Source organism: Magallana gigas, chromosome 9 (assembly GCF_963853765.1).
Source record: "Magallana gigas chromosome 9, xbMagGiga1.1, whole genome shotgun sequence".
NCBI lineage: Eukaryota > Metazoa > Mollusca > Bivalvia > Ostreida > Ostreidae > Magallana > Magallana gigas.
In genome coordinates, this window is record NC_088861.1 from 28,992,716 (window position 1) to 29,018,027 (window position 25,312).

At 32.7% G+C, this 25,312-nt stretch overlaps 3 protein-coding genes across 4 annotated transcripts; all 3 read right to left on the reverse strand.

The window, feature by feature from the left end:
* On the reverse strand, positions 1–2,576 carry LOC117691289 (E3 ubiquitin-protein ligase TRIM71-like). 2 transcript variants are annotated; one of them, XM_066072012.1, is made up of 2 exons: positions 2,296–2,404; positions 1–2,105 (listed from the first exon to the last, which is right to left on the reverse strand). In XM_066072012.1, the coding sequence occupies exons 1-2, from the start codon at positions 2,317–2,319 to the stop codon at positions 411–413; spliced, it is 1,719 nt and encodes a 572-aa protein (XP_065928084.1). In that variant the 5' UTR covers positions 2,320–2,404; the 3' UTR covers positions 1–410. The 2 variants fall into 2 exon arrangements, with proteins under 2 accessions (XP_065928084.1, XP_034332941.2); XM_034477050.2 differs by having other exon boundaries at positions 3–2,105; positions 2,389–2,576.
* A 6,804-nt stretch (positions 2,577–9,380) lies between these two features.
* LOC105332950 (E3 ubiquitin-protein ligase TRIM71-like) lies at positions 9,381–14,267 on the reverse strand. Its single transcript, XM_020069135.3, has 2 exons — positions 14,172–14,267; positions 9,381–13,942 (listed from the first exon to the last, which is right to left on the reverse strand). Exon 2 carries the CDS (start codon positions 13,908–13,910, stop codon positions 12,234–12,236), a length of 1,677 nt encoding a protein of 558 aa, XP_019924694.3. The 5' UTR covers positions 13,911–13,942; positions 14,172–14,267; the 3' UTR covers positions 9,381–12,233.
* Positions 14,268–20,633: 6,366 nt separating this feature from the next.
* Positions 20,634–24,042, reverse strand: LOC105332340 (E3 ubiquitin-protein ligase TRIM9). The gene is made up of 2 exons (XM_011434897.4): positions 23,700–24,042; positions 20,634–23,505 (listed from the first exon to the last, which is right to left on the reverse strand). Exons 1-2 carry the CDS (start codon positions 23,721–23,723, stop codon positions 22,225–22,227), a joined length of 1,305 nt encoding a protein of 434 aa, XP_011433199.3. The 5' UTR covers positions 23,724–24,042; the 3' UTR covers positions 20,634–22,224.
* Between the last annotated feature and the right edge of the window lie 1,270 nt (positions 24,043–25,312).

The following is a 25,312-nucleotide window of genomic DNA, read 5'->3' on the forward strand; positions in this document are numbered from 1 at the left end:
AGAATGCTCACTCCTCCTAGGCACCTGATTCTACCTCTATCTTTTTGGAGATCCGTGTTGCTCTGCTTCGAATTGGTTCTATGGATTTTTGAGATGGTTGACGGTTTGTTATTGTCATTTTCTCATAAAATTCAGATAAAATAAAAAAAAATATTTTATGTATAACTAATTTTATGATACAGAATCCCGACATTTAATATATTAAATATACATTTGAACTTTGACATCTTGAACACTGATATCTCGAATACAATGGATATGTTGAAGTGATTTGAAAGTCTAACCCCTTAATTTTACCTTCAATATCTCGAAATTTTTAAACGGTCCCATTTAATTCGAGATATCGGTTGATTGTAAACATTAATATCCTTTGTTTGTAATATTGTTAAATATGTATAAACACAGGTTGTTCAAATGTAATATTGGATTTTTTTGATTTTTCCAGAGTAACCATCAGCCACAAAGAGATTGTCTCTGCTGTCAACACACAAACCGTTTGGATGGTTTATTTGACAGTTGTCAATGTAGCGAAGGAATTGTCCGTCCTGATCCAGGATGTGGATGTAGTTGTTGTTATAGTCTGATGTCAGGATTCTAAGCTGGCTGTCTGTAGTGATTCCAACTGGTTCAAATGGTTTCTTGAGAATTAACGGAAAACCGGTGTAATTAAAACGGAATTTCCCAGCCTGATTGACCACCACTACTGCGGGCGAACCAGGGTAACTGTCGGCCACGCAGATGTCTAAGTTCTTGTTTTCACAGATATATTTGGTGTGATTTTGCAACGAATAGAGAGGCTGTCCCTTCTCATTGAATTGTATACTTTGTTTCTCTGTGGAGCCAGAATAACGCACAACTTTTGCTTCTTTGTTATCATCAGTGATCATGACAACCAGGAGGTCCCCTGATAAGGCACTGCAGACAAAAAGAGGTTTCCAACTCCTTAGACTGATAATTGTCTTTATCCCTTTATTCTTCACTATGTTTACAGTTCTTTTAAGATAATCAGTATAAACTAGTTCACCACCCTGTGTCACTGTTATGTCGCCTGGGATGTTCCCTGACTTTGTTTTGATTGACTTCACAAGTTCCCCCTTAAGATTAAAGAGGCTCATCATGTTGTCTGAACCACAAGCCCATACATCATCATCGCTCAGACAGGACACACACTCTAATACCTTTGAATCATCATATTCGGTGTTTATATCTGTGATGATCCGTGGTACATCAATAAACGGTCTGTCCAGGGGAAAGGACCCAGCACCTGTAGATTCTTGTTCTTTTTTCATAGATAACATTGAGAGAGAACCAATTTGCTGATAAATTTGTTCTTTGTTAATCTTCTGAGGAATGAATCTTGATAAGGAAACAATGGGTATTGGGGGCACTCTTCTGAATTCAACATTCTTTGATTTGTAGGAAGATAAAAGGCAGACATCAATAGAGTTCAGCAATTTATTCAGATCAGCAATGATATCAGTAACTTCAGAAATACTGCGTTTAGTTTCTTCTTCCTGCTTATTTAAGATAGCCAGGTGTTTGGATTCTATTTCATCTACGTCAGATTTCAATTTCTCGACGGCAATGTCTATTTCTCTGTGCAAATCTTCTTTATGTTTCTCTATATCGGTTTTCAGTTTGTGGGAGTTTTCATGAAGGTTATCTCTCTGAACTGGGATGTTGGATGCCAATTCTTGGTATTTGGGATAAATTGTATTTTCTAATTCTTGTAAATCTCTCTGCACAGCGTCTTTCTTGTTTTCTACGAGTTTTAAAATCCCAACCATTTTATGGCCTAGATATTCACCAGACGAGACACATTCCGTGCAAATTTGAATGTCACACTCTTTGCAATGAAGGTCACACAATTGTGTGGAATGTTTCAAACATTTAGGATTAAGTCCCCGCTTTTCAAATGGCACCACTTTGTGTTGTGATGATTGATCAAAGATATGTTGCCCCACACACGCTTTGCACAGATGTATGTGACAAATGTCACAGTACATAGGGGGACCCGGGGTCTCACAGAGAAGACACCGTAACACATCCTGGGCCCAAGTACGGCGGTCCATGGTCAAAAACCTTGATATATTTATAAGAGGATACTAAAATTGAAAAAAAAATGGTTACTTAATATTCATCGATTATTTATCTTTTAATTGGCATAAAATTGACAATATATTAAAATAAAACTGTTGAATTCAGTCGATCACGTAAACATATAGTGATAGTCTTTAATAAAATCACATGTACATTTAAAATATGTCAAGTAAAATCAGGGACGTATATACGTACCTGGTAAAATTGAGAGAAATTCATAAACTTTTCACAAACTTTCTCATTATCATAGATAAAGTATTTCTGTTTATGTTATAAAAAAGAACATACCTTCACAAACTCTCAAACATGTCGACTATGGATTTTATTCTTTCCTGGTCTTGATGGTCCTTGATCTTCGTCACGTGATTAAAGCTGGCGGATATCAAGTTTGAATAAAGGGGAGGGGCTAACACTGGGTATTCATGTAGCATTAGTAACTACACTCAGGTAAAATCAAGTTAAAGTGTTTCGAAGAAATCTTAACAACAAAAAAAGGCAGCTGCATGCCGTTTAGTAAGAATTTTAAAAATTCCAGATGTTGAAGATATAATGTACAAATGTGTACGAGGGCTGTTAAGGATAGGTGAACCTGACAAAAACAAGGCAACGCGAACTGTCGTCTGGCGATGAGCTGTCGTATTTCAACAGCGACGGTTTATTTGCTTAATTTAAGGTTTAGAACAGTGATACAATGTGTGTAAGTTTATGAACTTGCACAAAATATCATTTATATCAACATTTATATCAAAAGGTTTTACTTTTTTAATCATTTACAAACATTAAGTTAACGACATACTTGCGCCGGTTTCCGGTAATTTCCCAAATCTCGATGTAAACAACAAGTCGGAATGACAAAAACTGATGGATATCATTAGTGTACGACGAATATTGCGAACACAAAACGATGTCGGGTGTCATTAAAAGGGAGTGAAAAAAAGGACGAGACCATACACCAGTTCCCTGTGATCTAAACCTGTCATTTGCAAGAAGTAAGCATGGTATAGATTATTATGCTCGTATATTATCAACATGAAAACAGAATCGCCTAGTCTATATGCAGAATAGCTAAACAATAATCTTAACTTGTTCAAACATTAAAATTATTCATTGTTAATTCAGTCAGTGTTTGTATATAAAATAATCACAATTTTAGTTCGAATTTTCTCAAATGAAATTAACCATAATATATGGTAAGGTTAACCAGGCGCGTACATGTACATGTTTATTTCCAGCTGTTAGCGTAGAGGGCCCTGGGTTAACTCTAGCATATGACAAGCTTATTTTAATTACCAACATTTACTCACAAAATGATTTTTAGTGTAACACTTTCATGCACATTAGCTTGAACAGTATATTTGTAAGGAAACAAGTTATATGTATGTATTGATGATTTTTTTTAGCACATATAGTTCATAACATGAAGAATTTATCTTTTATTCACTATCAATAACTGGTAATGTTGATTCTCTGTACTGTGAAACCATTTGAACAGCTGACTGATACATGTATTCACCTTAATTGAACTGTAAAAATCAAATTACAGTTGAACGAAAAACTAGTATATCGTGGTTTATCGGTTGATAGAATTGCTCACATCATATTTAGATTTCATGTGATGTGTTCAATTTTGTTACAAATTCTTATTTTTTCCCATTATTTTGAAAACATAAGATTTCTAAATACACACAGTCAAATAAGATTTGAAATATTAAGTAACATTAATTTGAACTTTCAAGATTAGAATAAAATGTTGACAAGTTTCACCTGATATTAACTTTTTATATAGAATAATCCATTTATATAAGGTTCTGTCTGTCTATGTTGCATACACTTTCATAATATAGATATGAATTTTATTTTTCTACATGTATCTTCTTAAATCATCTTTTCATATGAGTCCTTCTTATATGTTATAAGTAATAGTATCAGTAATATTATTTTGGTTTTTTTAATACAGATTCTTCAAACCTCCAAAAGATGAGAAAATCACTGGTATGTGTTAACGAGGTAATTCCTAATATAAGACACAATGCAGAAAAATATAAGACTAATGTAAAGAACTGAAACCATGAGTGACGAAGAGAAGTGCTTATAATCAGATTATTCTTTCTCTTATGTTCGTCCTGATTAAGCCTTTCCCAATTGATGACTTGGATCATTTATTTGGTAATTTAAGGATGACAATATTTATTTGAACATTTATGATATAAAATTGAAACAACATATCCTGAAATATGAAGCTGGAGCAAACAAGTGATAATCTACCATTCATGATTTATCACGTTTACTTGGATTTGAAAACCATTTCTGAGACTCCAAAAATCATGAATAATTTGGACATATAATCGGACAATTAAGAATTATTATCGCAAAAGAACATATATTAAGATACATGCATATGCTTTAAGAAATACAATTGATAGATGTCAAAAGTTGTTTTTACTGACCAAATGCAGTAATAAAGTTTGTAAACTGATTTTAAAAATAAATGTCTCACGTTTAAAATTATGTTTAATTTTATGATTGCATAGTATATCAAATCATCATTTCTGTCTATCAGTGTCTTTTTGTCCATTCATTTATCTGTCTGAAGTCTGCTTTATTTTATAACCTTGATGAGGTTACTGATGTAGATCAAGTTGAGATCATCATTATGACACTTATATACAACAAGCTTCACAAAAAATATTAATCCTCTTAAATGACGGAGTTTTTGAATGAGTTATGAATGTATGGTTGAGTAAAATTTTTATGTTAAATATTTTTTGAAATGATTTTTGTGAATAAGAATATTTGTTGTTTTATGTATCGGTATAGATACCTTATCTATATATTTATCATTTTACATAAAAAAATATACATATGCTAGTTAGGCCACAGCAATATAATCATAAATCATCTCAGAATCTGCAGTGTTGTCTAGTCCAATCAGATGATATGATATCATGGATTATCATGATTAAGTATCATATTTTATTTTATACCTGTTCATTTCATGTAAAAGATTCTCCTATTTACCAATTACACCCTTTTTAATGCAATACCTTGCAAATCAGAGAAAACTTTTAAAGATTGATAGAGGAAATTCAAATTAATTACAGTCCGTATATGATTTTTATGAAACCTGTGATTAATTTGGTTTGATTGTATTTTAAATCTTTCAACAAAGGCTTCATAAAAATTGTGTGTATTAAAGTTTTCATGCATGCTTTTCTTTTTTGTGAACAGAGACCAGAGTGTCTTAATTATATCAGATGCACAACTATGGCACTCAGTCTGTTAATTACCATTAAAACAAACTCTCTTTAGTTATTAATATACATTGGAAGCGAAAAAATTGTCAAATTAAAGAATCCTCTTCACTTTATATGTTTGCTTTTTAGAAATACAATCATTTATGGCAGTATTGACTTCCATAAAGCGCGCAGAGTGATTTTTTGTAAAAGTCAGATCAGAGGAAATTCGGATTTTCAGCCATTTTTATTCAATTATTAGTAGTATTTGCAACGCATCTCCAATATTTTTTTCTACAAGAACTTATACAGGTTCAAAGTATAACTAGTTAAACGAAATTTCCATTTGAAACAGAATTATACATCTTTTTCTAACAGATGAGTAGGGTTTGTAGCATCTATTTTAATATAGGTCAGAGGAAATTCAGAAGTTATTATCTTTTTTCTTATTTACCAACATACCAATTTTTTATTATTAATTTGTTGTTTTCTATCATTTCTTCAAAATAACATATAAAAATGAAAGTCTTAATCTAGGAAATAGTATTTTTTTGCAACTTTTTTAGCTCTGATCACGTCAAAAAATGTCACTTTTTTAGTGGTCAGAGGAAATTCAAACTAAAATAGCGGATTAAATAAAAGGAATTCCAAAAATCCATTTTCAGATAAATAAAGTATTTTATTAACCTTTTTAATATTTTGGTAAGAAACGTTTTCTAGATAATTATAAAAATGTCTTTTATGACATTTTTAATTTGCGTTTAAGTTTTTTTTTTCTCGTTCTAATTTTTTGAACATGGGTAAGTTTGAAGGTCGTTGCCATGGAAAGGAACTCATTTACATTAGCTAACAATGTCTTTTTTGACAAGAGCAAATCGATTAGAGCCTGTTTAAACAGTTTTGTTCAATTTTTCAATTAGTTTCATGTCAGGTTCACATATCCTTAAAAACGTAAACCCGACCGTAATTGTTGTTTCGGGTTTCTTGTTTTATAAATCTGCTGTGAATACACACTTTGCCAACTCGTATCTGATTTCTTGTGATAAAAGATGATGACTATAGTCTTCCTTATAGTATTAAGTGTAAAGGGTTTTTTTATACAAGAAATGAATTTGATGTCAGGTGCCTGTGAATTTATAGCCGAATTCAAAATAATCATTATTTTATAGTGATTTACGTAGATTTCTCACTTAAATAGAACAAATAAATGCTTTCTTTGGTGTTTCATGCGAGATATGAAGAGCAACATTGAAAAAAATGTAACCCGTGTTAGTGGCTTATGTTTTTTTTTTAGCAATGTTCGCGTCATTATATATTTATTTGTTTTTATTTACACCAAAAAGTGTTGTATACAATGCACTCTGACCAAGCTTAGTTACATAGGTCGCTGACTCATGTAATTTATCAGTGCACTTTAATAAGATAGCTCGCGGGTTTACTGCTCGTGAGAAAACCTACCGTAAAAATTTGTTCACGTGATTCATAGGTTTCAAAGTTTTATTTTCTAAAATTTATTGCTCGTCTGCTGGGCAACAGTACAACGGAGGAAATTTTGAAGTTGAGAGGATGGAAACCATGGGGAATTTGCAGTTCAATATCGGGCGACATCTTGGTTGCCATGCGCTCAGACGATACAAAACAAGCGCAAGCAGTAGATTTCCTGGTAGCAAACTTAATTTAAAAAAGTTAGACGGACAGTTTAACTTTTATCAAAACATTAACAAAGTGTCATGATCGTCCTTTGGCATTGGATTTTTTTACGGTATACCATCACATAAGAAATACATGCAATGAAAAACCTTTTTTCTGCCTATGGCTCTTTTGGCAACTACAGGCCTTCTACCGTGTTAAATTAGCCAGATTTAGTTATAATATTATCTTACTGGTTCGAAATAGTGAACCCATGTTTTGACACCAGTAACAATATATTTTGCAAATTCTCTTTAATTGAATTTGTGCTTTGTATAAATACACAGACCGGTTGGATGGTCCAAATTGCGGTTGTTTAAAAATTAACGGAATGATTGTTCGCCCTGATCCATGCTATAGTTACTCAGGTAGTTGTAGTCAGTTGTCATGTTCCGACTTTGGCTGTCTGTAATGATGCCGACTGGTTTTAAATGGTTTCTGGTTTCTTCAGTAAGGATTTATATTCAATAATTTTTAGATTGTTCTCAGCATTACGAAAATAGTGTGCTTTTTTTCCTCGAGATTTATTTGAAAAATAAATATCCTATTGCTGTAATCCCTTAAATGTACATATTTTATCATGTTGTATGGTCGAATATTTCAACATAGCTGTGATTTTATGATCGTATGATTTTAATAGTCGTATGATTTAAAATTAAAAATGTATTTCACAATTAGAATATCAAAGACTTTATTGTCACTTTAAGCAATTTTATGAATTTGAATTTCTTCCGTGATAATTTAATAACTGATGAATTGCAATATATTTCCTTGTTTAAAGAAAAACAAATTTTACAATTTCAATATCCTTTATTTATTTTTCCTTCTGAAAGTACCGGAATATTTATTTATAAAGTCAACCAGTTCTCGTATTGTTTCATGTATGTGCCACGAAATCATTCTTCATGTTTACACCCCACTTTGCCTTCTATCTAATTCATATTTATCTTGTGGTTCACTCATTTATTAGGCCTCTGCTGGCTCTCATCTTCTGGTTTTTATTTATCAAACTTGTGAACTTGCTCTGAACACCGACTGATTTTTGTTTGTTATAATTATGAAAATAACTATATAATATAGACTAACTTGCCAGCTGTGTAACACATGTTAATTGAATATTCTTTGCAAACATAATGAATAATATGCTTTTAAATAATAGTTTTATGTTACATATTTAAAACTACCTTGATGTAATTGCCCCCATTAAATATTGTCTCAGTAGATTCATGAATTCTAATACAGGTAATGATATAAATCAAGGTATTCTTCCATAACAAAAGACTGATTTGTTTTATTCAAAACATGGAGCAAGTGCAAAAGGAGAATCCAGGCACTACTGAAAATGGTTGTTTAAAGTCTGTTTCAAGATATTTATGCAATACATTTGGACGATTTTTAATAAAATTACACTTACTCGTGAATGAAATACAATTGAAATCGAAAAAAGTTTAAATATTCAAGATATCCTCATTGGGAAATATTATTTTGCACTCGTTATATTTGACAGGAACAAAAACACGGAGATTTAAATTGGGAAATGTTGACGACATCTTTTGTCCATTCGGAAGTCACTCGAAGAATCTCGCACAATTTTTTCAGAGTTTCATCCACAAGATAGAGGGGGTGTTATAAAGGGGGAATCTTGGGCTTTTATAAATATTGAAAAATTCAAGTAAATGTGCGGCAAAAATATCTTGTGACAGTCTATTAATAGTAATTGGTGTATTTTTTAATCAACAAAAGTTTATACTAATATCTGGGTCAATAAATCAATAAGTTCGTTTATCTAAACTTGATCTAGAATTCCCGATTGAACATTAGATGATTTTAGACATTAGTCTAATGATCCATTTAAATCCCTAAATATGTGATAAGCGTGTTCTCTGGATGCTTCAAAACGTTTCCGAAAGTTTATTTTAAGCCTTGTTTGCCTTATTTTATGACTTAATTATGACTTCACTCTTTAAACAAGAAACGTGGTATGCAAACCTCCTCATGCATATTGTGCAATATTTAGATCATTTCTTTTCTTGGTACATTGATATATTCTAATGACCTGTTTGGTTTGTCAATTTTTCCCCATCTAGCATGCCCTCCAGTTGACTGTACGTGTATTAACTAACATGATTAAAGAGAGGTGCCTTTTGTCAAAACTCAGGATATAAAACAGAAATGTTTGTAATATTTTTTTCTGAGTCCATTGCAATTTTATTTCATTGAATTCACACTAATAACTTCATCATACAAGCTATAAACATACGAGGGTTATTCTGAAATTATTGAGACAACACAAATAATAATCTCTTTCTAAACGTCAAAGTTGTAAAATTGACATAAACATTTAAGAAACCTAAATCAATAATAATGGAAAGTAATATTACAAAATAATTGTTTGTTTATGACAGTACATAAACAAGTCGGTGGTCGGGATACTTGGCGCAGACACACAGAGTTTAAATAACTTAAATCGTAGATTAAACTTTTTTATTTTAGGAGTGTTTGACCTAACTGCCACTTCGTTGAAGTTTCTGCAAAGTTCGATGGTGTGCAAAAAAATTCTCGCAATACTGCATTTTACTGACTGGTAGCTTAATCTTATTAATATGAATACACATTTTCCCTCTAAACATATTCTAGTTACATGTAAAACATTTTCGGACCTGAAATTCATGGATATTTTTTATCATTGTTGGGGCATTCTTTTTTCAAAATTAATCTACTGAAGTATTGCATTTGCTTTGATACTTTGTTGCACTTATATATTGTTTCTAAATTGAGCCAACTTTGACTCACCATATGGTAAATGTTATACATATATAACGCACATTGGCCCACCATTGGTCCAGTATTAGAAGATAACACATTCTACATTATGCCAACATAGATTTATCGGTTGGCTGATAACAACATTTGATTTGGGCAGCAATCGTTTACCAACGTTTGTCAAATGCAACACTGAATTCGGCACAACATATATTGCAGCTTCCAACATATATTGAAGTTTCTAAAAATTGTCGCATTGGTGTTTTAACTGTGAATTTATCTCATATATTTACTAGCTACATCAACCAAAGACCCACACAGTCTAAAGGAGAACATTAATAAGTGTCAGTACTATATTTGTACTTATTAATAGGTATAAAGTTCACATTTAGACTGGCATTTTTTATCTGCAAAAGATGACTTAAGTTCAAATCAAGGTGGACAAAGGTACATCAAGTATTATTGTTTTACACTCGTTTGATATATAGAGATAATCTAAAAAAAAACCTGGTTACGTAAATGTTATATTCTTTCTTATGACAGGGCGTAGATAATATTTGGATCCAAACTCTACAAACTCTACTCAAACCCATAATTTGATCTTTACTTATCTGAGTGAGCCTCGTGTTTTTAAATTAACAGACCAAGAATGAATTTCAAGCCATGCTGTTATATAAAAAAATAAACATCTACATAATACAATTGTAATATGACGCTCCATCATTTTTGTAAATCAATCGAAAGAGTATAAGAGGGTCCTAGCACTTACAGTTTCCTGATCAAACAATTGAACAAATTGAACAGCTTTAAGTCGAGAGGTTTTTGACTAACATCAAATATTTAGACACCATCAAAATAAATATTAACCCTTCAAAATGTTTGTCTGTTTGAGAATAAAAGGAAACATTCGTTAAAATATTCCTTTGTCTAGAATAGATTAACAGAGACAGGGGTAAATGTTGGATATATCCATAACATCAAAAAGCACCATTATTTAGTTAAGGTTTCATGGTTTTCACACGCTTTAACGATTCATCTTCATATATGGAAAAAGAGTATAAATCAGAAGTCGAAGATTTCTTGTTTCTACATATAAAATGTCAAAATAAAAGTGGATAGACATGTGATTCCGGTATATAAACAGTCATTTTATTCTAAGATATGGTTTATAATACTGGTATATAGCCAGTATAAAAACAAAACTGTTAAAATGTTAGTTTAGGGTTATTAAAATTAGCAAAGAAACTTCCGTTCTGATTCAAGATTTTTTGAGTCCCCGGTAAAATTTCTAAAGCTGCTTGGTCCGACTTTATATCGAATTTTATGCACGCTTTTAAACGATGATTATGCTTAATATATGTATAATAATAAACATTGCAGTAGTTTTTCTAGTCAATTATGCCAAATTGCAATGAAGAAACGACTTATTAAAAGGGTACCGCGTTATTTCGCCTCGTGTTAGATTTTTCACCCCTGACGACGAAACGGGTATCATGGTTATATTACGACTCTGACATCGTATTAAATAAAGGTCGAAATAATCAGACAAATTACAAATAAACATGTGTACATGTATGTTTTGTTCGCTGATATTTCTGAAGTTTGCTTTCTTTACAGTCGATGCATAGCATACGGGTTGAATAATAGTAACCCCAATCTTCGGGGGACGAAACCAAACAGTTTTCTTTTCTAAAAATTCCCGTGGTGCACTTTCGTTTGTTTTTTCGTTTGCCCAAAAAGAAACTATCTTTATTTACTTTGAATATTTCTAACTTTGAAAGGAGACTGATTCTGCTCGTGTAAATAGAAGAAAGTCCAAAACTTTCTATGATAAATGGTTTGTATGGAAAAAATGTTGATACTGTAATAACAAAAAAAAAAAAATGGACCAACCAGCTTTAACAAATCTTTGTCAAATTTTACGGCTATAACAAATTCGGATATAACGAATTTACGGATATAGCGAACTGATTTTGAATCCCGTAGAGGTGAATAATAACGGAGTTTAAAACTTTTATAACGAATTTCTTTACAATATAAAATGTTTGCACTACCATTTAACATTATAGTTTCAATGAATTTATTTTAATAAGTTTTTCAATTCACAATCCAATTATTAAAGGTATCAAAGTAATGCTTTTTAATTTAAGCCCAAATAGCAAACATTATAGTATGGTGAAAGAATACATGAAAATAGAGAATTCTTTATAGTTATTATTAAGGATTGATTATACCGATATAACGAATTACGGATATAACGTTGTAAATCCATCGGTCCCCTGGACTTTGCTATAACCGAGTTTTACTGTATATGAAATAATTCAATTAAAATGGTACAATAACTTCATTTTATAACTGTATTTTTATGGGAAATGTCGACGTGTACTTAAATATTTTTATAAACATAAATCGTTCATAATATTCTAGTGATATTAAGACACAGTTTGTTTAGATGTAGTTATATTGGATTTTTTTAATTTTGCCAGTGTAACCATCGGCCACAAAGAGATTGTCTCTGCTGTCAACACACAAACCGATTGGTCGCTGTAAATGACAGTTGTAAATGTAGCGGAGGAACTGTCCGTCCTGGTCTAAGATGTGGATACAGTTGTTCTTATAATCTGATGTCAAGATTCTACTCTGGCTATCTGTAGTGATTCCAACTGGTTCAAATGGTTCCTTGGTAAGTAACGGAGGACCGGTGTATTTAAACCGGAATTTCCCGGCCTGATTGACCACCACTACTGCACGTGAACGGTTGTAACTGTCAGCCACACAGATGTCTAAGTTCTTGTTCTCACAGATATATTTGGTGTGACGTTGCGATGAATAGAGAAGTTGTCCTTTATCATTGAACTGTATGCTTTGTTTCTCTGTAGAGCCTGAGTAACGCACAACTTTTGCTTGTTTCTTATCATCAGTGATCATGACAACCAGGAGGTCACCAGAGAAAGAACAACAGACATGGAGAGGTTTCCACCCCCTTAGACTGATTATTGTCTCTATGAGTGTATTTTTCACTATGTTCACACTTTTGTCAAGATAATCAGTATAAACTAGTTCACCACTCTGTGTCACTGCTATGTCGGTTGGCTTATTCCCTGACTTTGTTTGGACTGATTTCACTAGTTCTCTCTTAAGATTATAGAGGCTCATCATGTTGTCTGAACCACACGCCCATACTTCAAAATCACTTAGACAGGACACACTCTCTAATTCATTGGATTTTCCATGTTCCGTGCTTATATCTGTAATAATCCGTGGGACATCAATAAGCGGTCTGTCCAGAGGAAACGGCTCAGCACCAGGAGAATCGATTATGTAGCCATGTTCTTCTGTCTTGATAGATAACGGTGACAGAGAACCAAACTGTCGATAAATTTGTTCTTTGCTAATCATCCGTGGAATGAATCTTGGTAAGGAAAATGTGGGTATTGGGGGTACTCTTCTGAATTCAGCATTCATGGATTTATAAGCAGAGACAACGCATACATCATTAGAGTTCAGTAATTCATTTAAATCAGCAATGATCTGTGCAATATCAGAAATGCTGCGCTTTATTTCATCGTCCTGCTTATCTAAAATAGCCAGCTGATTGGATTCTATTTCATTTAAGTTAGATTTAAATTTCCCGATAGCTATGTCTATTTCTTTGTGCAAATCTTCTCCGTGTTTTTCTATAGCTGTTGTCAGTTTTTGGGAGTTTTTATTCAGATCAGCTCTCTGAACTTGGAGGTTAGATGCTATCTCTTGGTATTGAGGATAAATTGTATTTTCTAATTCTTGTATATCTCTCTGTATAGCTTCTTTCTTGTGTTCTACAATTTTTGAAATCCCAACCTTTTTATGCCCTAGATGTTCACGAGAGGAAACACACTCAACGCAAACTGGAATGTCACATTCTTCGCAATGAAGGTCACAAAATTGCATGGAATGTTTTGAACATTTAGGATTAAGTCCCCACTTTTTAAATAGCACTACTTTGTGTTCTTGAGACTCATCAGAGAGATGTTCCCCCTCACACACTTTGCACAAATGTGTGTGACAAATTGCACAGTACATAATGGGGCCCGGGGTCTCACAGAGCTGACACCGTAACACATCCTGGGCCCAACAGCGGTCCATGGTCAGACTTTCTGATTAATTCCAAAAGGATTCTACATGTACCAATTAAAAGATAAAAAATTAAGTCCCATTAATTTTTTTTATCAAATTGATCTTCAACTCACAATAAAAATTAAACCGTTTAATTTTAGCAAATTACACAAACCTATATTGATAGTCTTAATTAAAACACTTTCGATTCCTTTTAAGTGAAAATCATGCACCTAAAACAGACCATATCATGATAATAACTTAGTTATTATTTTATAAAAACCAACAAACCTTCACAAACGACAGTGTATAAGGGTTCGTATTCTTTCCTGGTGTTGATGGTCCTTCATTTTCATCATAGAATTAAATTAAAGAGCTGGCGGATATCTAGTTTTAGATAAATTAATAAGGACATGCCTGTATTTTCAGAAATTGCTTCTCATGCAAAATCAATTAAAAGGATCTGAATAAAATCTTTTATCATTTTGTGATAGTTTGACTTAGTTTTATTTAAAGAATTATGTTTTAAAAGAACAACTTACAGGTCTGAGTCTGTATGATTTGTCTCAGTCTGAAACAAACCTGTCTGGCTAGAAGTCTTGGTTGCAATTAAAAGATTACAGAACCAGAATATAAAAGAATATCTCCCGCCAAACTCTATCAGTAGTGACCAATACTGACCAATCACAAACCGTAAATATAAAAAATACCTATCTTCAAATGGAATAATCCAAACCACTGAAATAAATAACCTAAACGGACTATACCATTATTTATAATAGGGGTGTTTAAGTTTACACACACTTGTTAGTATTAGTGCAGTGCAAAGAGTGAAAGATGGAAAAAGTGAATGAATGAATAACTAAATAATTCTAAAAATAAAACTAAGTCAAACTATCACAATTTCTCTGTTTCTATTCTATTTTATTTTTTTTTAAACACGCTAAACAAGCTTAAACGTGTCTTTTTATTAATCATATAACATCAATTATTATTGTTGCCTTCACTTTTGATCTAAAGAGTTTTTAATTTTAAAAGAAAAAAAATCTTTTCATGTAGATCCTTCTCCTGTGACATCATCTAGTTCATGTTTAGATTGAAAAATTTCAATTAAATTTAACCACTGAATTGATCCTGCTAATCTGAGACAGCATACCCACAATTAGATCAAATAATTAAGCTAGTCTTTAACGTTATACGTGAAACACATTTTAAATCGCGCTGTTTTCATATATATATATATATATATATATATATATATATATATATATATATATATATATATATATATATATAACAATTATGAGATGACGCTATGTCTCTTTTTTTTTAAATCGGAAGACAATCGACTGGTCCCAACATTAACAGTTTCCTGCTCATACACTTGAACTAAGTGAAGAGCATAGAGTGGAGAGGTTTGTGACGATCATTTAATACTAAAACACCGTCAAAATGAACATATACCCTGAAGGTGTCACTACTGTATTGAAATTTACTACATATTCTTACCAAAATTGCGCAACTTTAGATACATATTAAAAATTCAAACCGAACTTCTTGGGTAAATCCTCTTGATATCTTATTAAACAATACTTTATTACAATTTTCTAGCAAAATACACACGTGCATTCAGCAAGGCGTCAGACTTTGTTTACATCGAAGTTACACATGTGCTTGAAATTTAAGCCCGGGCCTTTTCACCCCCCCCCCTGTCCCTCCGGAAACAACAGGCATCAAAAATTCAAATGACCTTGCATTATTACAAAAGATAGTTAGACTTCTTATACATTGTTTTTTAGTTGTTCATAAAAAATCAGCTCCTATCGCGTGCGGAAACACCCCACATTTAAAAGGGAATTCGGTATTTATTTTGCCTCAGCCATGTTTTGACGTGAACCTTCAGTGAAATACTGTTATGACACCTGCAAAGTGTTTGTCAGTTCGTGAGTAAAGTCAAAAAGTAATTCTATCTTTTAATCAAGAGTAGATTAACATAAAAGTATGTTATATCAATAAAACTTAAAAAAGCAAATATATCGGTAAAACATGATTTACACACGCTTTTAACAATTCAACTTCCTATGTACGGAAATAGAAGAGTAATATAGAAGTGTAAGACTGTGTATTTATATGCATACAATTTTAACCTTTTTATACACTTGAGACATTACGTCATAATTGAATGCGGTCAAATATTACAAAAAAGAGTAATACAACCATAACATTTTCTATAAACAAATTGTTCCATTTACAGCCCACCACTTTTTGTTTAAAAGTGCAATGAAACCAATTATTAAATTAATTCAGTTAAAACATACGTTTATTTTTTACTAGACGGTCATGCTAGCATTGTAGTTGTTATAGAGTCCCTTCCATGCCTAACAAAGTTTAAAGAAGTTTTACAAATGTAACCTAAACTTCTTTTGATTTAATTTTCTACAAAGATCGCTCAAATGTGTTTAAATATTATTAACTTAACTTAAAATCACTAAATATATACCTGACAAGTTACATAAAAACGTATTGCATTGTTACAAAAGTGCCTGGCTATAGTATAGAGTTTTTTGTTCAAACAATGAGTCTATCAAAAATATCAAATCCCCACTTATCTGAACGATAGCAAAACCCTAACTCTATTAACAAAGTAAAATATTTTTAGAGAACTAGTTGGTCGTGGCCATATCACCACATGTACTATATTGTTTCCTCCTTAAAGTGAAAAAAATTGCATAAACGTATAGGGAAATATCAAAGTTGTCAACATTTTAAAGTGAAAATATATTGATTTATTTCTGTACTGTATATTAGTTTATCCCAAGTGGAATATTTTCTTAAAATTAAGGTAGTTCTGATTGGCAATTTGTTATAATAACCCAAGCTCCATAAAGAGAAAAACACATTTTTAAAAGCCGACCAAGGTTACTCGATGTTGAGACAGCAAATATAAAAAAACCTTACGTTTATATTCACATGATTAGGCAATTGAGACACAAAACAGAGTTGAGAACTAGAGCAGAGCTCGTGGCAAAGCCCCGAGTAGGTCTTCCGTTGTTGCTGCGAGTTGAAAATATATGTTATATGGTGTCAAACGATTATAATGACTATACTTTCAGTTCTGCTTTTGTTATAAAAACGTGTTGTGATTGAAAGCCTGTATATAAAACGTGTTTTGAAAAAAGAAAGGAAGAAAATATTTTAGGAAAACTATTTGTCGAGCAGAGTTTATGTAATCGTTTCAAACATTCTTTAAAAAATGAGATGTTTAATGGCGAGTTAAATTTTCAAAGGGTAGCAAGCATTGTTATAAACAGTATGTACTCGTGATTCATGTCAGGAAGTGTATTTCTTTTTTAAACTAAACCCGCCTACAAAACACGTAAACTTTTCTCAAAGATAACTTCTATATTAAAATATTTCTAAATTTTTTGAAGACTATGTGCAAGTTTAGAATTGCGTGCTGACAAAATTTACAGACCCTAAAACGTACTACTACACCAAAAAAGCGTGCGGCCTACGTGCGAGAAACGTTTCGTGTAAACCTTTTAGAGTTTCATGTAAACCGTTTAGCGTTTCGGGCAAAGCGTGCGAGAACCGTGTGAAATGTTCATCAGATTTCATTCGGAACTCTCTGACAAGTTAATTGTTTCAAAATGGCGCCCGTGTTTTACATTACTTTAACAAAATTGAACGAATTTTTAACAAACAAAAGAAAGGTATGTAAAATTCGCTATACATAAAAAATATTAAATACAGTTAGTGAAACATGATTTCTATTGGAACAAACCTAAATCAACTTTAACTTGCACGATCATGTTTTGATAGGCATGTATTTTTATTATTTATTTACATCGATAACTCTTACTGATAACTCTTACTGAGACCATTCGGCTGTGTACAAACAGCACACATAACCTCGGACATCGGGTGAGACCTGCACCTGGCTGAACCTGTCAATCAAACTCTGTGTATTTGTTTTCATTGGATGGTCAGGCGTCTCTCTTTTGTCAAAAGCCAATGGAAAATGAATGACTTCAAGGTAATCGGAATCAGTATTTGATGAGGCACACAATTTAAATGATAGAAAATTTATTAATTATTTGAACAAAATTAAATGTAAACATAGAGAGGAAATATTTTTTTTTATTATTATGGGAATCTATACGCATGGTACTCAATTCAAATAGATTATATTATGATTTTATTATTTTATGTAGTAAAATCACCCTTCCAACTGTTACTCAATTACACAACAATTGATGACCTGGGGCTATAAATGTTCTGAGCTGTGTGCGCTGAAGCGACACAAGATTCTCGGTCGCATGCGGCAATTGAATTAACACAGACTGGCCGAATAAACAAAGGGGTGGGAAGGTGAAACAAAATGTTACACATAAGAAGAATCCACCAAAAGTGATTTTCGACAGATCTAATTATCTTTTCTCCAATTAAAAAAAAATCCAGCTCGAGCACCTGTCAGCGGGGCGGGAGGAAAGGGGGGGGGGCAGCAATGAGTTCGCTTCCACAATGAAACTACAGATTCGAAGTGATTAATATGTGACCGATAGAATCTAATCTAAAGTTGTTTAAACTCATGTGAATATTTTTTAAAATAATAATCGAATGCCTCAATTCAGGGCATTCCTTTATCGTGCTAGCCCCTACCGCAAACATGGAACTTTGATTATAATTTGATTTCATGTTTAAACTACCTTGTACGCTATCGTATAAATCAATGCTTAATCAACTGTACAAGTAAAATCAATTTATATTTTCGTCTTAAACCAATATAATAATTGAAAACATAATAAAATATAGTTGTGTCCGTGCAAAATATGAAACATAAACGCGTCATAAGGTACATGTAGAAGAATACGAACCGACGGCGGATCACTTATCCACTCGTGCCGAATCTCCTCAGCCATGTGCGAGGGATGATCATCATTTAAAGGTTTAATATTTGAAGGGGGGGTGGTGTTGATTTAAAACATTAATTGTACAGTTTTTAAAGTACTTTAATTACCTGAACAAACGAACCATTAGTTTATGTCGAACGATTTTTCCGATTTGGAGTAATATCGTTCATTAATATTCATTTACACTCAAATATTTAATTAAATATATATACAAGTAGGACAAACTTTTATAACAGAAAATTAAAACAGTTCTTGTATATACGGCTATATTAACTCAAACACGTTCATATGCATGTAAGTGTAAGTCGCGGTGTGCGAATCTTGTGTATTAAATAACCGCTTACCGCTAGGTAATGCAGCCGTGGCTGATCTCCTCGGCCATGGACGAAGAATAGATTACGTAAAGGTACAACGCACAGAAACGCACAGCTCAGAACCAAGGAATATTTGAAAAGTTTGCAGTATAATGACCTTACTCTATCAAATAGAAGTTATATATTTTAAACTTAAACCCCACAATTGATCTATGTCTATTATTGCTTTAGAGAATGACATTGCTTTTATTAATTAAATGAACTATTTCTTACTTGACATCCACTCGTTTAAACCACAAAAGATTTTGTGTAATCAAAACTAAAACAATTCTTGAGTTCGCGGCTAAATAAACTCATATATGAGAGACGCAACTCTCGTGTATTAGATAACCGCTGACCGCTAGGTAGTCCAGCCGAGAGCATGGTAACCGATTTTCTCGGCCGCGGGCAAGGGAGAGCTTACGTAATGGTACACACACACATGCAGCTCTGATTCAAGGTAGATTTTAAATGCATGGAGTCAATAACTAAAATGTAATGAACAGAGTTTTTTAATTCCAAATTTTGTGGTTTACCAGAAAAGAAAAAGAATGTTTTGTTTTCCAATTGCCGTTTTTAATGATTGTGCACTAGAAGAACTTAACAACAATGACTTTAACTCCTAAAGGAAAAGCTTATACTCCAACAACAAAAAAAATTCTTATGAATTAATGCCTCCTGTATAAACCAGCATACTTTCTGCGGCAACTTTATACCAGTTGTACGCACAAAGACTTTCGTTAACTTGTCAAATGAAAACAGGTACATGTCAACATGTAAAGCTTTTTACACTCATACTACACAAATCACTTACAAAATAACATTGTTACGACCTTTATGAGATCCCAACAAGCAACTTTTCCAGCGACAGCCATATCAAAATCCTAACCGATTTTGAGTTATTAAGCAAAAACTTTTAGAGGCTATTGGCCCTTTATTTAAGGGGCAAGCCCTTTTTTATTGGTGTTAAATGAAAGCCCTTGATATTCTGCACAACTTTTATTCTACATGTCTTTACAAAATATTTTTCGTTAAAAAGATATAAAGGAAAATATGTCTAAATTTTTGCACTTTTTGGAATCCTGTTTTTTGACCCCCTACCTTTTCCTAAATAAAAAACGTAATCTAAAAACAAAAACAAATGTGCACCACTACAATGTATCTGCTATTCAAATTCGTTGGATTCCCATTCCCTGCTATCATAGTCTCGGAGCCTTTGTCTGGAAAGCAAAGGCCCTAAAAAAATTTAAAAGGGAAATAACTCGTTACCGGAAAGGGAATTCTAACTTTTATGAATTGATGAAGATAGTGTTTTGTAAAGTCCATTAGCCCTGAAAATTTGAGCAAAAACCGTTCAGAAATGAGCACGATATGAAGCCTCAAAGTTCGCGTCTAGGAAGAAAAAAAAAGAAAAAAGAAAAATAAGAATAATCTTAACCAGCACAATAATAGAAAGGTCTTCCGTTGGAAACGGAAGACCTTAATTAAAATACATGTACCAGACTGAGTTAACATTGGTGTCCCTTTCTTCTTAAAAGAACTTGCTATTACACATGAAAGGAAAGATGCAAAAAAGGAATTTTATATTTATTAATAAGATAAATATACAAATACTAGTATGTAGAACGCAATAGGCATATAAATTTAAAAACATTTTAAAAAATTCAAAATAATTTTGTTGAGAAACAGCAATTCTTTAAAACTGATTTCGTTGTTTCAGAGTTCAAGTTACCTGTTAAAAAGCATTATTAACAAAAATTTATACATTGTAGTAATGAAATTTTAAAAATCAATTTATTTACATTGATAAGAATACAGAAAGTTGAATTGGCACATAAATAGCAATATTTTATTACCCGTTTCGGTGTAAATTAGATATGATACACAATAAACTATTAGTTTGTTGTTATGAAATATATATAACAGTCACTTCAATGGCATTTACTATCATGTTATCTACATTCATTCATTTTATCATATTTACATTCGCAAATATGCTTCCTAATATGAACCTTTACAAAAGCAAAAACATTCAATTCTGCTCACTTTTTAATGGGTTAAGGGGTCATATTGTTGACGTGACAGTGAATCACCGCGCAAGTTTATGGTTTGACGGTTGCATAACTGTAGACATAAAGGCCAGGGTGTGTTTGGAATTTTGAACAATTTACCTTCAAGTGTGAATATAATTGATAAACAGGGAAAAAAAGTTCACCGGGGTATGAACCTGGTTAGTGCATGATCAAATCTTCTGAGAAGCTTTTCGAGCTTCACAGGTTTTATCACGTGACCAAACTAATTTCATATCTCGGTGAACTTTTTAACTTTTTGAAATATTCATTTTATTTTTTTTGGGGGGGGGGGGGGCTGTTTTTGCATGTCATATGAAGATTATTTTAAATAACCCATTATAAAGTACATTTAGATGTAAATCTACCATTCGATAAAAAGATCTTTTAGAGAATACTTCAAAAAAGAAAAATAAACTGCCTTCTTTTACTAGTAACCACATCTTTGCAGAAGCTCAGAAAACATATGTACATTTACAACTGATCCTGGTGTAAACGAATATCTTTTGTAAATAGGTAGTATATTGTTAACATAAATTCGTTTTGATTTGAAAACAATTCAGGCAGATACATAATGTTAATGTTTAAAACAAAATCATTTTGTTTTGTTTCATATAACATATTGTATTTTCTTAACTTTGCCTGTTTTATACTCGGCAACAAAAAGGTTGGCTCTGTTGTTCACGCATAAACCCAGTGGACCTTGTAGGTCACAGTTGTCAATATAGCAGAGGAATTGTCCGTCCTTGTCCAGGATGCGGATACGGTCGTTGTTATAGTCTGCTGTCAGGATTCGACTCTGGCTGTCTGTAGTGATGCCGACTGGTTTAAACGGGTCTCTGGTGTTCATATGAGAGCCATTATAAATAAAGCGGAGTTTTCCTGCCTGACTGACCACCACTACTGCACGAGCTTCATTGTCAGCTACACAAATATCCAAGTTCTTGTTCTCACAAATATATTTAGGCTGAAAGTTGGATGAATAAAGAGGTAGACCTTTGTCATTAAATTAAATACTTTGTACTTCTTTGGTATCAGAATAACGTACAACTTTAGTTTGTTTCTCATCATCACTAACACAAATGACAAGAAAGTCACCAGAGGAAGCACTACAAACACTTCGCGGTCTCCATTCCCATAGTTTGATCACTGTCTGTATTTCTGTATTCGTCACTTTGTTCACAGAGTTATCACTGTAAGCAGTATAAACCAGTTCACCCCTCTTTGTCAATGAAATGTCCCATGGCTTATGTCCGGACTTGGTTTTGATAGACTGAAGCATGTTCCCTGTGGTATTGTAAAGTCTTATGACATTGTCTTGACCACGCGTCCATACTTCGTCATCATTCTGACATGCGACACTGCATAATCTATTGAGGTCTCCATATTCGGTGTTTATAATTGTGATGATAAGTGGTTTGTCAATTAGTTGCTTGTCCGGGAGAGAAGATTCATCCTCGGAAGAATCTGGTAGGTAACGTTCTTCTGTTGTAAAAGATAATCCTGTCAGAGATCCAAACCGTTGCTGAAGCTGTTCATTATCAATCTTATGAGGCGTCAAACTTGGCAAAGTTACTGTGATTTTAGGAGGCAGTCTTCTGAATTCAGCAATCCTGGATTTGTAGTCAGAGATAAGGCAGATATTATTCGAGTTCAGTAATTCTTTTAGATCAGCAATAATCTGAGTGATTTCAGAAATACTGCGTTTGATTTCATCTTCCTGTTCTTCTAGGACAACCAAGTGTTTGGATTCCATTTCATTCACTTCAAAAATTAGTTTCTGCATTGCAATGTCTATTTCTTTGTGCATGTCTTCCCCACGTTTGCTAATAGCTGATGCCAATTTCTGGAAGTTTTTGTTAAGATCATTTGTCTGAACTGGGATGATAGATGCAATCTCTTGGTATTTAGGAAATATGGAATTTTCTAATTCTTGCAAGTCTCTATCTAATTTCTTTTTCTTGTTCTCTAGAATTTTTGAAATTTCAACTAGTTCGTGCCCGTGATGTTCTCCAAATGAAATACACTGCAAACAAATAGGAATGTCACATTGTTTGCAGTGAAGTTCACATAACTTTTTAGAATGTTTAGAACAACTAGGAGCTAATCCACGCTTTTTAAAAACGACCACTTTGTGTTCCGAGGACTCATCTAAGATATTTTCCCCTGCACAAGTTTTACATAGATGTATGTGACAAATGTCACAGTATAAAGGGGGGATAGGAGTCTTACAAAGACGACAACGTAAAACATCCTGGGCACTAATGCGGGGGTCCATGGCCACCTTAATCTTTAAACCAAGAGAAAAATAATTATTCAGTTCATAAATAACTATAAGTATTTTCATATCATAAGTCTTAACCTTGCAATGAAAACAAAGTAAGTTTACCAAAAAAGGTCTAACACATTACTAAATGTGCAAAATATTTATCACAGATTATCTCTTCATTACCAGCCGTTTTTATTAAGTTAAAATAAACAAACCTTATATACGTTCAAACGGCGCATTCACAATTATTTCTTCCTTGTCCTTGTGGTCTTATCACGTGGTTTATTTGAACATGAACACAAGTGCCCTTTCACCTTATTCAAACATTTCAGTATCGAGAACTTAATATATAAAATATCGCAAACATGTTTTGATAGATATAACAATAATGAACAAGACAAATTACACAGGGCGAGAAACCATCTTTAAGCAAGTCCTTAAAGGTGGCTTAAAGGTGGTGTAAAGGTTGCTTAAGGTCAAGGTACCTACAGGTTTATAAGATTTAAGATATAAATTCTCTCCATGATGCTTCATAACAATAGCTTTGTTTGATAGGGTGTACCGGGACAAAGATGTTTGGTAAACACAATGAAAAACCATGTTTTAAACGGTCATTTTTTTTTATTAAATACGAAGAAAGTAAGGGACAAATTTCAGAGTTTTGTTCATTTTAAAAAAATAAAGAAAATATATATAGAATGCCTACAGTCTCTCCAAAAACAGAATTCAATAAGCTCTGGACCTCCTCTTTAAAATGATGTCAAATTGAATATGGCTATCAGGATTACTTTCCCATTTATTTTATATAGAATGTCAAGAAATTGTTTAAGTTTCTACATAATTTCTTTAAAGCCGTAAAGTACGGGAAAAAGATTCTTCAAATAAATTTTGACGTCATAATGGTTCTAACACTAACAACACACTCTGGAATCTTTTTCTATATCTTGACCTTAAAGGATATATTTTTTAGGTCCTTTTTAAGCCACATTTCAGCCATCTTTAAGCATCCTGAAGGGGCATTTACACTCCTTTTGAGTTGTCTTTACATCGTCTTTAAGTTCCCTTTAAGTCATCTTTGATCAATATGAACAGTTTCATATTAAATACATTAGATTAAATACTTTTTTTTTGTAAGAGGGCGGGGGGGGGGGGGGGGTATCAGAGTAATGATATAGTTTAGGGGGGGCTGTGTTCCAGGCGGTATTAATTGTCAACAAACACCATGCAAATACAGGTATAATATGCACTGATAATTATTTTCCCAACGCATTTACATCAACACAAATTAGGTTTTAGCCAGACGAGCTTTGCGGGCAGCTGGTCCCATCAAACGGCTTTTTCAAAACGGGAGGACATTGCCGAACGCAGAGCAGTAGATGAAGTACGTTGCTGAAAAAAGAGAAAATGTTTTATTTTACATTAAACTTTCCAATATGATTCTGGTTTTATTTTAAATGTCTTTTAGGTCTCAATGGCGGATCCAGGATTTAAAGTTAAGTACCAGTTAGGTACCAGTTTTAGACAGGGGGGTGTGGGGGAGGCTACTGGATTCTAGAGATTTTGTAGGTGAAAATGAAGTCTTCAACTATATAAATATATAAAACAAATATTTGAAGTTGCAAAAGTTGTAATTTTGCTGAAGTTTTAAAAGAAGATTAACATTTAAACTTTGTTTCGTAAAAACAAATCAGGAAAATATTTGAACTCAAGCTCAATTTTGAATGGCTGATTGATGCAGGATAGGATAGATTAAATAGAACAATTTTATTCTATCTTTTATTATGTATCTTGTATTCTGCAGTCTGTATCCAGCATTCTATTTTATTCA

Excerpts from the sequence above, each read along its gene's own strand:
- LOC117691289 (XM_066072012.1), bottom strand. The coding sequence starts at position 2,319 with ATGAATTTCTCTCAATTTTACCAG. Across the intron at positions 2,106-2,295 it reads ATTTCTCTCAATTTTACCAG|TATCCTCTTATAAATATATC; the intron begins GTACGTATATAC and ends TTTCAATTTTAG.
- LOC105332950 (XM_020069135.3), bottom strand. The coding sequence starts at position 13,910 with ATGGACCGCTGTTGGGCCCAGGATGTGTTACGGTGTCAGCTCTGTGAG.
- LOC105332340 (XM_011434897.4), bottom strand. The coding sequence starts at position 23,723 with ATGCGCCGTTTGAACGTATATAAG. Across the intron at positions 23,506-23,699 it reads GCCGTTTGAACGTATATAAG|ATTAAGGTGGCCATGGACCC; the intron begins GTTTGTTTATTT and ends CTTGGTTTAAAG.